The following is a 15,016-nucleotide window of genomic DNA, read 5'->3' as shown; positions in this document are numbered from 1 at the left end:
TGACAGTTTCCTCACGTAACGGAGACACTGACTCACGTAGACACATTAAAATCAATGTGTCTCTGCACATGTCAGCGTGTTTTCACGGACCGTGTGTCCGTTTGAAAAACATGGAGACATGTCAGTGTTTGTGGGAGCGCACGTATTACACATTAAAGTCAATGGGTCCGTGTAAAACACGTACCGCACACGGATGCTGTCCGTGTGCAGTCCGTGTGCCATGCAGGAGACAGCGCTACAGTAAGCGCTGTCCCCCCAGCGTGGTGCTGAAGCCGCCATTCATTTCTTCTCTCCAGCAGCGTTCCCTGGAGAGGAGATATGAAAAATCTTTTTTTTGTGTTTTTTTGGAGTTTAAAAAAAGATCCCTGTCAGGTGGTGGTTGGGGACAGGGATCTTTTTTTAAACACCAAAAAAAACAAAAAAAAGATTTTTCATATCTTCTCTCCAGCGAACGCTGCTGGAGAGAAGAAATGAATGGCGGCTTCAGCACCAGATGCAGGGGACAGCGCTTAACTGTAGCGCTGTCTCCCGCACGGTGCGTGTGGTACCCAGTCGGCACACGGGCGGCACATGGATGCCACACGTGTGCCACACTAATGTGCCACGTGAGCACACGGACACGGATAATTCCGGTACCGATTTTTCCGGTACCGGAATTATCTGGACGTGTGGGACAGGCCTAAAAGTGTAATGTACAAGTTCTGCTTTATGTGAATAGGTAATTAGTTCATTGCAATGTTTTTCTATAATTTTGTCATGATATCATGACAAACAATGATTGACTTTAAGTGATTAATCATGGAAAATCTACTTTTATCAAAGTTGTATGGTGAAACTAGTTGGTTGTGGCTTTATTTCTCTGTAGTTTGGTTTGCTATGTACTGTGCTATTATTCCTGGTTTTAATGTTTTTGTGAAATAAACTTCAAGTTTTACTTACACGAGGATGTTTTGCTGGAGAATCAACTTTTTTTTTCTACTTGCTGCTGCAGCCATGGCCTGGCCGCCTCCGTGCGCTGTTCCTCCTCGTGGCACCTCGTTGATGAGGTGACTTCTCCTGCTTTCTTTCATTTTAAATGATTGTGCAACATTATTTAATACTTCCATATGAGACTCAGATAAATTGAGGCAAAGAACACAGAAATGATTAATATTGTACAAAAGCATTGATTTTAATTTTAGATAAAAATTCTACTACAGAAATGCAAATTAATTTGGTCTTGATATTGAAATTTGAACCTTATCTGTGCTGATCTCTCTACATGCTACAAGTTTTTCTTCAGCAAGTTACTGCTGATATTTACCATATGAAAGTTGAAGATAAAAACCTTCACATTACAAGGTCAGTGCAATGATATGTGTGTTTATTTCACTCTCTGCAGGAAGATAGGCAGGATATCTTAGAAGCACTTAAGGCCCCTTCACATTAAGCGACGCTGCAGCGATACCGACAACGATCCGGATCGCTGCAGCGTCGCTGTTTGGTCGCTGGAGAGCTGTCACACAGACCGCTCTCCAGCGACCAACGATGCCGGTAACCAGGGTAAACATCGGGTAACTAAGCGCAGGGCCGCGCTTAGTAACCCGATGTTTACCCTGGTTACCATGCTAAAAGTAAAAAAAAACAAACACTAGATACTTACCTACCGCTGTCTGTCCTCCAGCGCTGCGCTCTGCTTCTCTGCACTCCTCCTGTACTGTCTGTGAGCCGGAAAGCAGAGCGGTGACGTCACCGCTCAGCTTTCCGGCTCACAGCCAGTACAGGAGGAGAGCAGAGAAGCAGAGCGCAGCGCTGGAGGACAGACGGCTGTAGGTAAGTATCTAGTGTTTGTTTTTTTTTACTTTTAGCATGGTAACCAGGGTAAACATCGGGTTACTAAGCGCGGCCCTGCGCTTAGTTACCCGATGTTTACCCTGGTTACCAGTGAAGACATCGCTGGATCGGTGTCACACACGCCGATCCAGCGATGTCAGCAGGAGTCCAGTGACGAAATAAAGTTCTGGACTTTCTTCAGCGACCAACGATCTCCCAGCAGGGGCCTGATCGTTGGTCGCTGTCACACATAACGATTTCATTAACGATATCGTTGCTACGTCACAAATAGCAACGATATCGTTAACAATATCGTTATGTGTGAAGGTACCTTTACAGTAAATGGACATCCGCTCTCTTGGAATCTGACTGCCAAACTTTTTTGAAACCACAATTGACTGATAGATCGGGCATGTTCCAGAACTTCCTGGGTATTTCTAAAAATGGTGGAATAAGATTGCAAAAAGATAGAAGAAAACATGCAAAGTGTACAGGTATCAGCGATGAAAAAGGACTTTCCAAGTTGACTTGGAACTATTTTGTGCTGCATGACATTGTCTGACAGCATTACTCAGCTCTAATATTTCTAAAGTGGAAATTCGTTATTTCCTACCAAGTTTTCATTTTTCTCCAAAAGGTACTGTGCTTTCTACTTTTTTATTTTACATTTGTGAATATTCTATAGCATATCTACATATATCATTGTCTAAGGTCCACTTCCGTCTGTCTGTCTGTCACGGAAATCCCGCATCGCTGATTGGCCGCGTCCGGCTGGGCGCGACCAATCAGCGACAGGCACAGTCCAGCCTCTAACTGGCCCCTCCCTACTCTCCTCCAGTCAGTGCCCCCTCCATACTCCTTACAGTCAGCGCCAACATAGCGTTTCAGCAGTCTATTAAACGGACTGCGTTACACCGCGGCATAACGTGGTGTAACACAGTCCGTTAACGCTGCCATTAACCCTTTAAGTGTGACCAATAGTGTTGAGCATTCCGATACCACAAGTATCGGGTATCGGCCGATACTTGCGGTATCGGAATTCCGATACCGAGATCCGATACTTTTGTGGTATCGGGTATCGGTATCGGATACATAGAGATGTGTAAAATAAAGAATAAAAATAAAAAATATTGATATATTTACCTCTCCGGCGGCCCCTGGTGAGTCCGCGGGTAACCGGCAGGCTTCGTTGTTCAAAATCAGCGCTTTTAGGACCTGAAAATCACGTCCCGGCTTCTGATTGGTCGCGGGCCGCCCATGTGACCGCCACGCGACCAATCACAAGCCGCGACGTCACCGCAAGCTATTAGCGCGCTCATTTTTGAAAAATGAGCGCGTTAATGACTTTCAAAGACGTAGCGGCTTGTGATTGGTCGCGGCCACGCGACCAATCACAAGCCGCGACGTCACCGCAAGCTATTAACGCGCTCATTTTTAAAAATGAGCGCGTTAATGGCTTTCAAAGACGCAGCGGGTTGTGATTGGTCGCGGCCGCGACCAATCACAAGCCGCGACGTCACCGCAAGCTATTAACGTGCTCATTTTTAAAAATGAGCGCGTTAATGGCTTTCAAAGACGTAGCGGGTTGTGATTGGTCGCGGCCGCGACCAATCACAAGCCGCGACGTCACCGCAAGCTATTAACGCGCTCATTTTTAAAAATGAGCGCGTTAATGGCTTTCAAAGACGTAGCGGGTTGTGATTGGTCGCGGCCACGCGACCAATCACAAGCCGCTACGTCTTTGAAAGTCATTAACGCGCTCATTTTTAAAAATGAGCGCGTTAATAGCTTGCGGTGACGTCGTGGCTTGTGATTGGTCGCGTGGCCGCGACCAATCACAAGCCGCGACGTCACCGCAAGCTATTAACGCGCTCATTTTTAAAAATGAGCGCGTTAATGACTTTCAAAGACGTAGCGGCCATTAACCCTTTAAGTGTGACCAATAGTGTTGAGCATTCCGATACCACAAGTATCGGGTATCGGCCGATACTTGCGGTATCGGAATTCCGATACCGAGATCCGATACTTTTGTGGTATCGGGTATCGGTATCGGATACATAGAGATGTGTAAAATAAAGAATAAAAATAAAAAATATTGATATATTTACCTCTCCGGCGGCCCCTGGTGAGTCCGCGGGTAACCGGCAGGCTTCGTTGTTCAAAATCAGCGCTTTTAGGACCTGAGAATCACGTCCCGGCTTCAGATTGGTCGCGGGCCGCCCATGTGACCGCCACGCGACCAATCACAAGCCGCGACATCACCGCAAGCTATTAGCGCGCTCATTTTTGAAAAATGAGCGCGTTAATGACTTTCAAAGACGTAGCGGCTTGTGATTGGTCGCGGCCACGCGACCAATCACAAGCCGCGACGTCACCGCAAGCTATTAACGCGCTCATTTTTAAAAATGAGCGCGTTAATGGCTTTCAAAGACGCAGCGGGTTGTGATTGGTCGCGGCCGCGACCAATCACAAGCCGCGACGTCACCGCAAGCTATTAACACGCTCATTTTTAAAAATGAGCGCGTTAATGGCTTTCAAAGACGTAGCGGGTTGTGATTGGTCGCGGCCACGCGACCAATCACAAGCCGCTACGTCTTTGAAAGTCATTAACGCGCTCATTTTTAAAAATGAGCGCGTTAATAGCTTGCGGTGACGTCGCGGCTTGTGATTGGTCGCGTGGCCGCGACCAATCACAAGCCGCGACGTCACCGCAAGCTATTAACGCGCTCATTTTTAAAAATGAGCGCGTTAATGACTTTCAAAGACGTAGCGGCCATTAACCCTTTAAGTGTGACCAATAGTGTTGAGCATTCCGATACCACAAGTATCGGGTATCGGCCGATACTTGCAGTATCGGAATTCCGATACCGAGATCCGATACTTTTGTGGTATCGGGTATCGGTATCGGATACATAGAGATGTGTAAAATAAAGAATAAAAATAAAAAATATTGATATATTTACCTCTCCGGCGGCCCCTGATGAGTCCGCGGGTAACCGGCAGGCTTCGTTGTTCAAAATCAGCGCTTTTAGGACCTGAGAATCACGTCCCGGCTTCTGATTGGTCGCGGGCCGCCCATGTAACCGCCACGCGACCAATCACAAGCCGCGACATCACCGCAAGCTATTAGCGCGCTCATTTTTGAAAAATGAGCGCGTTAATTACTTTCAAAGACGTAGCGGGTTGTGATTGGTCGCGGCCGCGCGACCAATCACAAGCCGCTACGTCTTTGAAAGTCATTAACGCGCTCATTTTTAAAAATGAGCGCGTTAATAGCTTTCAAAGACGTAGCGGGTTGTGATTGGTCGCGGCCACGCGACCAATCACAAGCCGCTACGTCTTTGAAAGTCATTAACGCGCTCATTTTTAAAAATGAGCGCGTTAATAGCTTGCGGTGACGTCGCGGGTTGTGATTGGTCGCGTGGCCGCGACCAATCACAAGCCGCGACGTCACCGCAAGCTATTAACGCGCTCATTTTTAAAAATGAGCGCGTTAATGACTTTCAAAGACGTAGCGGCCATTAACCCTTTAAGTGTGACCAATAGTGTTGAGCATTCCGATACCACAAGTATCGGGTATCGGCCGATACTTGCGGTATCGGAATTCCGATACCGAGATCCGATACTTTTGTGGTATCGGGTATCGGTATCGGATACATAGAGATGTGTAAAATAAAGAATAAAAATAAAAAATATTGATATATTTACCTCTCCGGCGGCCCCTGGTGAGTCCGCGGGTAACCGGCAGGCTTCGTTGTTCAAAATCAGCGCTTTTAGGACCTGAGAATCACGTCCCGGCTTCTGATTGGTCGCGGGCCGCCCATGTGACCGCCACGCGACCAATCACAAGCCGCGACGTCACCGCAAGCTATTAGCGCGCTCATTTTTTAAAAATGAGCGCGTTAATGGCTTTCAAAGACGTAGCGGGTTGTGATTGGTCGCGGCAGCGACCAATCACAAGCCGCGACGTCACCGCAAGCTATTAACGCGCTCATTTTTAAAAATGAGCGCGTTAATGGCTTTCAAAGATGTAGCGGGTTGTGATTGGTTGCGGCCGCGACCAATCACAAGCCGCGACGTCACCGCAAGCTATTAACGCGCTCATTTTTAAAAATGAGCGCGTTAATGGCTTTCAAAGACGTAGCGGCTTGTGATTGGTCGCGGCCACGCGACCAATCACAAGCCGCTACGTCTTTGAAAGCCATTAACGCGCTCATTTTTAAAAATGAGCGTGTTAATAGCTTGCGGTGACGTCGCGGCTTGTGATTGGTCGCGTGGCGGTCACATGGGCGGCCCGCGACCAATCAGAAGCCGGGACGTGATTCTCAGGTCCTAAAAGCGCTGATTTTGAACAAAGAAGCCTGCCGGTTACCCACGCTGAGTTCAGGGGCCGCCGGAGAGGTAAATATATCAATATTTTTTATTTTAATTCTTTATTTTACACATCCCTATGGATCCCAGGGCCTGAAGGAGAGTTTCCTCTCCTTCAGACCCTGGGAACCATGAGAATACCTTCCGATACTTGATGTCCCATTGACTTGTATTGGTATCGGTATCGGCGATATCCGATATTTTTCGGGTATCGGCCGATACTATCCGATACCGATACTTTCAAGTATCGGACGGTATCGCTCAACACTAGTGACCAATGTTTTACTATTGACGATTCCTATGCAGCATCAATAGTAACATATAATGTTAAACATATAATGTATACATATAATGTAACATATAATGTTAAAAATAATAATAATAATAAAAAAAAACATTATGTTCTCACCTGGCGTCCGTGGCAGCCTTTCCCACTCCTCGCGACGCTCCGGCACCAAGAATGCATTGCGGCAATGGCCCCAGATGACGTAGCGGTCTTGCAAGACTGCTACATCATCACGGGTTATTGCCACAAGGCAGTACTGGGAACAAAGCGTCGTGAGGAGCATTGCTAAAGGCCTGACCTGAATCCGGGGGCCGCCGGAAGGTGAGTGTATAACTAATTTTTATTTTAATTCTTTTTATAACAGGGATATGGTGCCCACATTGCTATATAGTATGTGGTCTGTGTTATATACTACATGGGCTGTGTTATATACTACGTGGGCTATGCTATATACTACGTGGGCTGTGCTATATACAACACAGCTGTGCAATATACTACGTGTCTGTGCTATATACTACATGGCTGTGTTATATACTATGTGGGCTGTGTTATATATTGCGTGGGCTGTGCTCTATACTACGTGGACTGTTCCTCTATACTACGTGGGCTGTGTTATATACTGTGTGGGCTGTTATATACTGCGTTGGCTGTGCTATATACTATGTGGGCTGTGCTATATACTACTTGGCTGTGCAATATACTATGTGGCTGTGCTATATACTATGTGGCTGTGCTATATACTACGTGGGCTGTGTTATATACTGCATGGGCTGTGCTATATACTACCTCACTGTGCTATATACTATGTGGGCTATGCTATATACTACATGGCTGTGCAATATACTACATGGCTGTGCTATATACTATGTGGCTGTGTTATATACTACGTGTGCTGTGTTAAATACTGCGTGGAATGTGCTCTATACTACGTGGGCTGTGCCCTATACTACGTGGGCTGTGTTATATACTGCATGGGCTGTGTTATATTCTGCATTGGTTGTGCTATATACTATGTGAGCTGTGCTATATACTACATGGCTGTGCAATATACCACGTGGCTGTGCTATATAATATGTGGCTGTGTTATATACTACATGGGCTGTGTTATATAATGCGTGGGCTGTGCTATATACTACATGGGCTGTGCTCTATACAATTTTGGCTTTGTCATATACTGCGTGGCATGTGCTATATACTACGTGGGCTGTGCTATATACTACGTGGCTCTGCAATATACTACGTGGCTGTCTATATACTATGTGGCTGTGCTATATACTATGTGGGCTGTGTTATATACTGCGCGGGCTGTGCTATATACTACATGGGCTGTGCTATATACTACGTGGCTGTGCTGTATACTACATAGCTGTGCTATATACTACGTGGCCAGCTGCGAACAATCAGCGACTGGCACATTCCGGCCGTGAATTGGCATGGGATTTGAACCACGCTTCGCTAATTGGTTGCGCCCGGCCGGCCGAATCCTGTGTATTCATTGCATTATTCTGAAATCTTCATAAATAAACTATATACAGTGGGGCAAAAAAGTATTTAGTCACTCAGCAATAGTGCAAGTTCCACCACTTAAAAAGATGAGAGGTGTCTGTAATTTACATCATAGGTAGACCTCAACTATGGGAGACAAACTGAGAAAAAAAAATCCAGAAAATCACATTGTCTGTTTTTTTAACATTGTATTTGCATATTATGGTGGAAAATAAGTATTTGGTCAGAAACAAAATTTCATCTCAATACTTTGTAATATATCCTTTGTTGGCAATGACAGAGGTCAAATGTTTTCTGTAAGTCTTCACAAGGTTGCCACACACTGTTGTTGGTATGTTGGCCCATTCCTCCATGCAGATCTCCTCTAGAGCAGTGATGTTTTTGGCTTTTCGCTTGGCAACACGGACTTTCAACTCCCTCCAAAGGTTTTCTGTAGGGTTGAGATCTGGAGACTGGCTAGGCCACTCCAGGACCTTGAAATGCTTCTTACGAAGCCACTCCTTCGTTGCCCTGGCGGTGTGCTTTGAATCATTGTCATGTTGAAAGACCCAGCCACGTTTCATCTTCAATGCCCTTGCTGATGGAAGGAGGTTTGCACTCAAAATTTCACGATACATGGCCCCATTCATTCTTTCATGTACCCGGATCAGTCGTCCTGGCCCCTTTGCAGAGAAACAGCCCCAAAGCATGATGTTCCACCACCATGCTTTACAGTAGGTATGGTGTTTGATGGATGCAACTCAGTATTCTTTTTCCTCCAAACACGACAAGTTGTGTTTCTACCAAACAGTTCCAGTTTGGTTTCATCAGACCATAGGACATTCTCCCAAAACTCCTCTGGATCATCCAAATGCTCTCTAGCAAACTTCAGACGGGCCCGGACATGTACTGGCTTAAGCAGTGGGACACGTCTGGCACTGCAGGATCTGAGTCCATGGTGGCATAGTGTGTTACTTATGGTAGGCCTTGTTACATTGGTCCCAGCTCTCTGCAGTTCATTCACTAGGTCCCCCCGCGTGGTTCTGGGATTTTTGCTCACCGTTCTTGTGATCATTCTGACCCCACGGGGTGGGATTTTGCGTGGAGCCCCAGATCGAGGGAGATTATCAGTGGTCTTGTATGTCTTCCATTTTCTAATTATTGCTCCCACTGTTGATTTCTTCACTCCAAGCCGGTTGGCTGTTGCAGATTCAGTCTTCCCAGCCTGGTGCAGGGCTACAATTTTGTTTCTGGTGTCCTTTGACAGCTCTTTGGTCTTCACCATAGTGGAGTTTGGAGTCAGACTGTTTGAGGGTGTGCACAGGTGTCTTTTTATACTGATAACAAGTTTAAACAGGTGCCATTACTACAGGTAATGAGTGGAGGAAAGAGGAGACTCTTAAAGAAGAAGTTACGGGTCTGTGAGAGCCAGAAATCTTGATTGTTTGTTTCTGACCAAATACTTATTTTCCATCATAATATGCAAATAAAATGTTAAAAAAACAGACAATGTGATTTTCTGGATTTTTTTTTCTCAGTTTGTCTCCCATAGTTGAGGTCTACCTATGATGTAAATTACAGACGCCTCTCATCTTTTTAAGTGGTGGAACTTGCACTATTGCTGACTGACTAAATACTTTTTTGCCCCACTGTACCTATTCTAGAATACCTGATGCGTTAGAATCGGGCCACCATCTAATTATATTATATAATGCTATGTATTCTATGTATTATATATTTGTATGCATATACACTTTATGAACAATAATACTGGAGCAAATTTCTTAACCCAATTCCAACATGGCCAATTTCCGTTTTTGCTTTTTGTTTTTTTCTCCCCTCCTTCCAAGAGCCGTAACATTTTTTTTTTACTTCTCTGTCTATATATTCATATGACAGCTTGTATTTTGCGGGATAAGATGCACTTTTGAATGGTTGAATGACACCATTCATTAGACCTCATAGTCTACTAAAAAATGTGAAAAAAAAAACGCAATTCTGAATTTTTTTGGGAATTGTTTTTACGGTGAAGATTGTGTGGTAAAAATAACCTGGCATTATGATTTTCCTTGTGAGCATGATTACAGTGATACCAAACTTGCCAAGTTTTTTTTATTTTAGTGGTGAAAAAAAAATTGGATATTTGTAAGGCGAGACGTTTTCATTGATTCCATTTTGGGATAGATATGACATTTTTTCCATGTTGCAGTAACAAAAAAATGCCAATTTTACCATTTTAATTTCATTTTGGTTTATTATGTTTACATGTAACAGGTTAACAATTTTATGCTCCATCTGTGTGCTGTACTACAGAAGTTGATAAGGCGTTAGAAAAATTTTAAAATTTGAGAGTCCTCAGTGGTTGATACCTTTTAACCCCTTCACATCAAAGCCTGTTCTCACCTTCCTGACGAGGACAATTTATTTCATTTTGATCAGTGTAATAACTCTGGAACACTTCAATGGATCCCATTGATTCTGAGACTGTTTTCTTGTGACATATTGTACTTCATAATAGTGGTAAAATTTCTTCGATACGACTTGCATTTATTTGTTAAAAAAAATCAGAAATTTAGAGAAAATTTTGAAAATTCATCAATTTTCAAACTTCTAATTTTTATGCCCATAAATCAGAGAGATATGTCACACAAAATAGTTAATAAATAACATTTCCCACGTGTCTACTTTACATCAGCATAATTTTTAAAACATCATTTTTTTTAGTTGGAAGTTATAAGGGTTAAACGTTGACCAGCGATTTCTCATTTTTACAACAAAATTTGCAAAACCATTTTTTTTACTGACCACCTCCCATTTGAAATGACTTTGAGGGACCTTTATGACAGAATATACCCAAAAGTGCTCAAAACCACAATTCAAGAAGTTTATTAACCCTTCAGTTACTTCACAGGAATTAATGGAATGTGGAAGGAAAAAATACATATATGCTAGCCACCTTAGGGAGAGACCCAAGTTGGGCTAAATGTAGCGGGACGAAAGAGACCGAAAAGCCCTCTACTTAAAGGAAATACATAGTGGATGCTTTCCTGAAACGGAAAGTACTTGCAAGCAGCATAATACAAAGATTAGCAGCATCCACTACGAAGGAAAAAATAAACATTTTACTTACTTTTCCCCAAAATTTCCTTCAGACCTAATTTTTTACTTTTGCAGGGGTAATGAGAGAAAATAGACCATAAAATGTATTGTGCAATATATCCTGAGCATTTTGATGGCTCATATGTGAGGGAAAACCACTGTTTGGGCACACGGCAGGGTTTGGAAGGGAAGGAGGGTCATTTTACTTTTTGAATGCAAAATTTGCTGGAATAATTAGCGGACACCATGTCTCATTTGGAGAGCCCCTGATGTGCCTAACCAGTGGTAACGATGGTTTTGGCACATATGACTGCCCATCGCCTTCCTGGTAACAATGACAGCTCACCTGACTGAAGAAAGACAGACATCATTTGATTGACTTGCCGGCTTTCTTGCGTGACTGCATATTCTGACCTTAGACAATCTCGGTGACATCACCGCTGTGCTTTGCTTTACGGTCGGCGCTGACAGTCAGTGCAGGGAAGCTGACGGCAGAGGACATGACAGACATCGGAATGTGAGTATGTAGTGTTTTTTTTTTTACTTTTACAATGGTAACCAGGGTAAATATCGGGTTACTAAGCGTGGCCCTGCCGATCCACACACGCCAATCCAGCGATGACAGCGAATGATCAGCAACCAAAAAAAGGTCCTGATCATTCCCCAGCGACCAACGATCTCCCAGCAGGGGCCTGATCGTTGGTCGCTGTCACACATAACGAGATCGTTAGCGGGATCGTTGCTACGTCACAAAAAGCGCGACGTTGCAACGATATCGATAACAAAATCGTTATGTGTGAAGGTACCTTTAAAGTAGGCACCTGGTTAAATAAAGATAACGTTAAACACCACTATTTGCAGACAAGAAGAGCTGATGTGGCTTGTTGGACTAATAAGTATGTAGTTTTAACACTATAATTTCACATTGATAAGGACCTCATATCTACAAATTGTATTTTGTAGCGAACCTTAATATGGTTGTGCACTTCATTGCCTTTTACTGCTTGTCATCTTTTTAAAGCAAAAAATGTATTTCTTGTGATATAATAAGTTTTTTTAATATCTAATATCTAATAATTTTCACAAAATTTCATAATAAATATGTTGACTTATTTTTCAGAATAAGAACTGCTCTGGCAAAGATTTGCTTACAGCAAAATTGTGATGAAGAAAAGTGTTGCTTCTTTTGACAGCAAGTGAATAAATTTGGTGACTATGGAACGTCTTTCACTATAAGAACAACGCGTACAAGCTGCCAGATTACGTCTATGTGATGCAATGGAGGTTAATAGAAGTTACTGCTCCTTTACAAATCAAAGCTTAGTATTTCAGACTTTCAGCCTAATTACTTATATTCCACTGTTTATCTTTGGCATTATATGCAATGTTCTTGCCCTTTGGATTTTTTGTTGCAAAATACAAAAATGGACAGAAACAACTCTTTTTATGCTGAATCTGATAGTTGCCGATATTTTGGTTCTTCTGACCTTTCCATTCAGACTATATGCTACCTTAAACAAATGGGACCTCACAAGTGAACTGTGTAAAGCTGTACTAGCCTTCTACTTTGTGAATATGTACATGAGCATTTTCACTATCACAGCTATCGCTTTTGACAGATACTTGGCAGTCAAGCACCCAATGAAATACAAGAGTTGGATGTCACCAATGAAGGCTTCTGTTATTTGCTGTATCTTCTGGATCATTTTCATCGCAGTTAGTACACTAAGGGTTTTGGCAAGCAGTGATTACACATTTACCACATGTTTTCAGAAGGAAAATACTAATCCGTTTAATTTGTCTCCAGTCTTTGTAATAGTCGGATTTATCCTTCCTTTGCTAGTTATTAGCTTTTGCTCCGGGAAGGTCCTCATGACTCTTAGGGTCAAAACAAAACTGGATACTTATAGGCAGAATTCGGTCAAGAAAGCTGTGAAGATAGTTATTGCCAACTTAGTGTGTTTTGTCATTTGCTTCTTGCCTATCCATGTGGGATACACGATCCGTTTTGTAGCTGAAAGCCTCAAGGCCTCTTGTTATATTCTTGATAAAATCAATGAATTTATTAATTACGCAAACCTCATAGCAAGCCTAAATTGTGTTCTGGATTCAATGTGTTACTACTTTCTAGCCAGTGAAGTTTGGGATGTTCTCTCCAAAGAAAAGTTTAGACTACTTCAATGCAAGTCTGGATGTGTGACATAGCCCTTTAAACAATCCATTTATTTTACAGAACGACTTGCAATGTAAAATACCCCATGGATTAAACTGACAGATAGATAAATAAAATTCAAAAACAAGAGCCTCAAGGATCCTTGCAACCTATTTTCTATACAGAGTTATAATATAGTAGTCATACACTTTTATAGAACTTCAATGAACCTCATGGTCTTGGAGCATTAAGGCTTTTTTACACACAGCATATTTTTATAAATTGTTTTCTGTGATTTTTTTTGTGCAGGAAAAACATAGACCCCAATTTGTCAAGAAAGGTAATTTTGAGGTGGCATTTTGGAGTCAGATGCTCCTTATTCATTAAGAGTCAACTGGAGTTAGATTTTTGGCATAAGAAACACCACAACTCCTAATGAATTAGATAAGCTGTTGCACCCCTCGCTCCCCCCTCCCCCCCCCCCCTGCTGTACCACCATCCTGACCCAACTCCACACATTTTAGTAGAGCTGGGAGTAACTTTCATAAAATCACCAATAGTCGCAAATATTTTGCAACTTTTCAAAGCAATTTACACTAGGATTCTGGTGAAATTGCTTTGATGAATCATGTCTATAGCGTTCTACACAAACAAAAAATTGAAATAGATTTCTAAAATTTAGTTTAGACAATTAAATGGACATAAAGGAGAAAAAGAGGAGGAGATAAGAATATGGACTGAATAAAAAGTAGCTTTTATTATTTAAATTTAAAATGTGTATAAATGATAAAATAGATATTGGCAATCAGCATACAGTTTATCATAGTAACATAGTAACATAGTTAGTAAGGCCGAAAAAAGACATTTGTCCATGCAGTTCAGCCTATATTCCATCATAATAAATACCCAGATCTACGTCCTTCTACAGAACCTAATAATTGTATGATACAATATTGTTCTGCTCAGAATCCCTATCAGTATGTCTTTGGAATGTGGGAGGAAACCGGAGTGCCCGGAGGAAACCCACGCAAACACGGAGAGAACATACAAACTCTTTGCAGATGTTGTCCTGGGTGGGATTCGAACCCAGGACCCCAGCGCTGCAAGGCTGCAGTGCTATCCACTGAGCCACCGTGCTGCCCCATAACTAACCCTTTACTAGGAAATATGACTGGAGTCCTCAATGAATTATTACCGTCAAAACATAAATAAGGATTCCACGTTATTATTAGGATAATGCAGTATTGTGGGGTAAATGTCATACCATAAATGTTGCCCCAATGTAGCTCTACTTTAATTATGTATTCACAGTGTTACCATAATTAATTGGAGACCACAGTCATATTCCCTAGTAAGGTTTAATTGATAGACCGTTTTCTGATTGCCAATATCTACCATATTTTTCAGATTACAAAACGCACTTTTTCCCCCCCAAATTTGAGGGGAAAATGGGAGTGCATCGTATAATGCTGATATACCTTACTGTCCGCGGGTGAGCATGGTCCCAGGGTCACTGCTGGAGGAGGCAAGAGTGGAGCGTTGCTGCAGACCATAGGCTGGGATGAGGAGGTGTTAGGATGTGCGCCGCTGCAGGTGTTCCATGGTGCGGGGGCTCTGCCAACATTTTGTGAATGCCCAGAGCCCCCACAGTTACATAGTTTTACTATGCTATGGGCTCTGGGAAAATGGCTGCTGAGGGTGGCGCATGCGCAGATGGAGATCTCGACACCAAGATCTCCATCTGGGCATGCGCTGCCCCCGGCAGCCATTTTCTCAGAATCCATTGCATAGTATACCATGTAAGTGCGTGG

The 15,016-nt window shown here is 43.0% G+C and overlaps 1 protein-coding gene across 1 annotated transcript; it reads left to right on the top strand.

Moving 5' to 3' along the window:
- Nucleotides 1-2,186: 2,186 nt before the first annotated feature.
- LOC138680885 (G-protein coupled receptor 35-like) lies at nucleotides 2,187-14,022 on the top strand. Its single transcript, XM_069768103.1, has 2 exons — nucleotides 2,187-2,449; nucleotides 12,174-14,022. The coding sequence occupies exon 2, from the start codon at nucleotides 12,332-12,334 to the stop codon at nucleotides 13,256-13,258; it is 927 nt and encodes a 308-aa protein (XP_069624204.1). The 5' UTR covers nucleotides 2,187-2,449; nucleotides 12,174-12,331; the 3' UTR covers nucleotides 13,259-14,022.
- The last annotated feature ends 994 nt before the right edge of the window (nucleotides 14,023-15,016 follow it).

This window comes from Ranitomeya imitator, chromosome 5 (assembly GCF_032444005.1).
Source record: "Ranitomeya imitator isolate aRanImi1 chromosome 5, aRanImi1.pri, whole genome shotgun sequence".
Lineage (NCBI taxonomy): Eukaryota > Metazoa > Chordata > Amphibia > Anura > Dendrobatidae > Ranitomeya > Ranitomeya imitator.
This window is presented reverse-complemented; position numbering and strand designations above follow the sequence as displayed.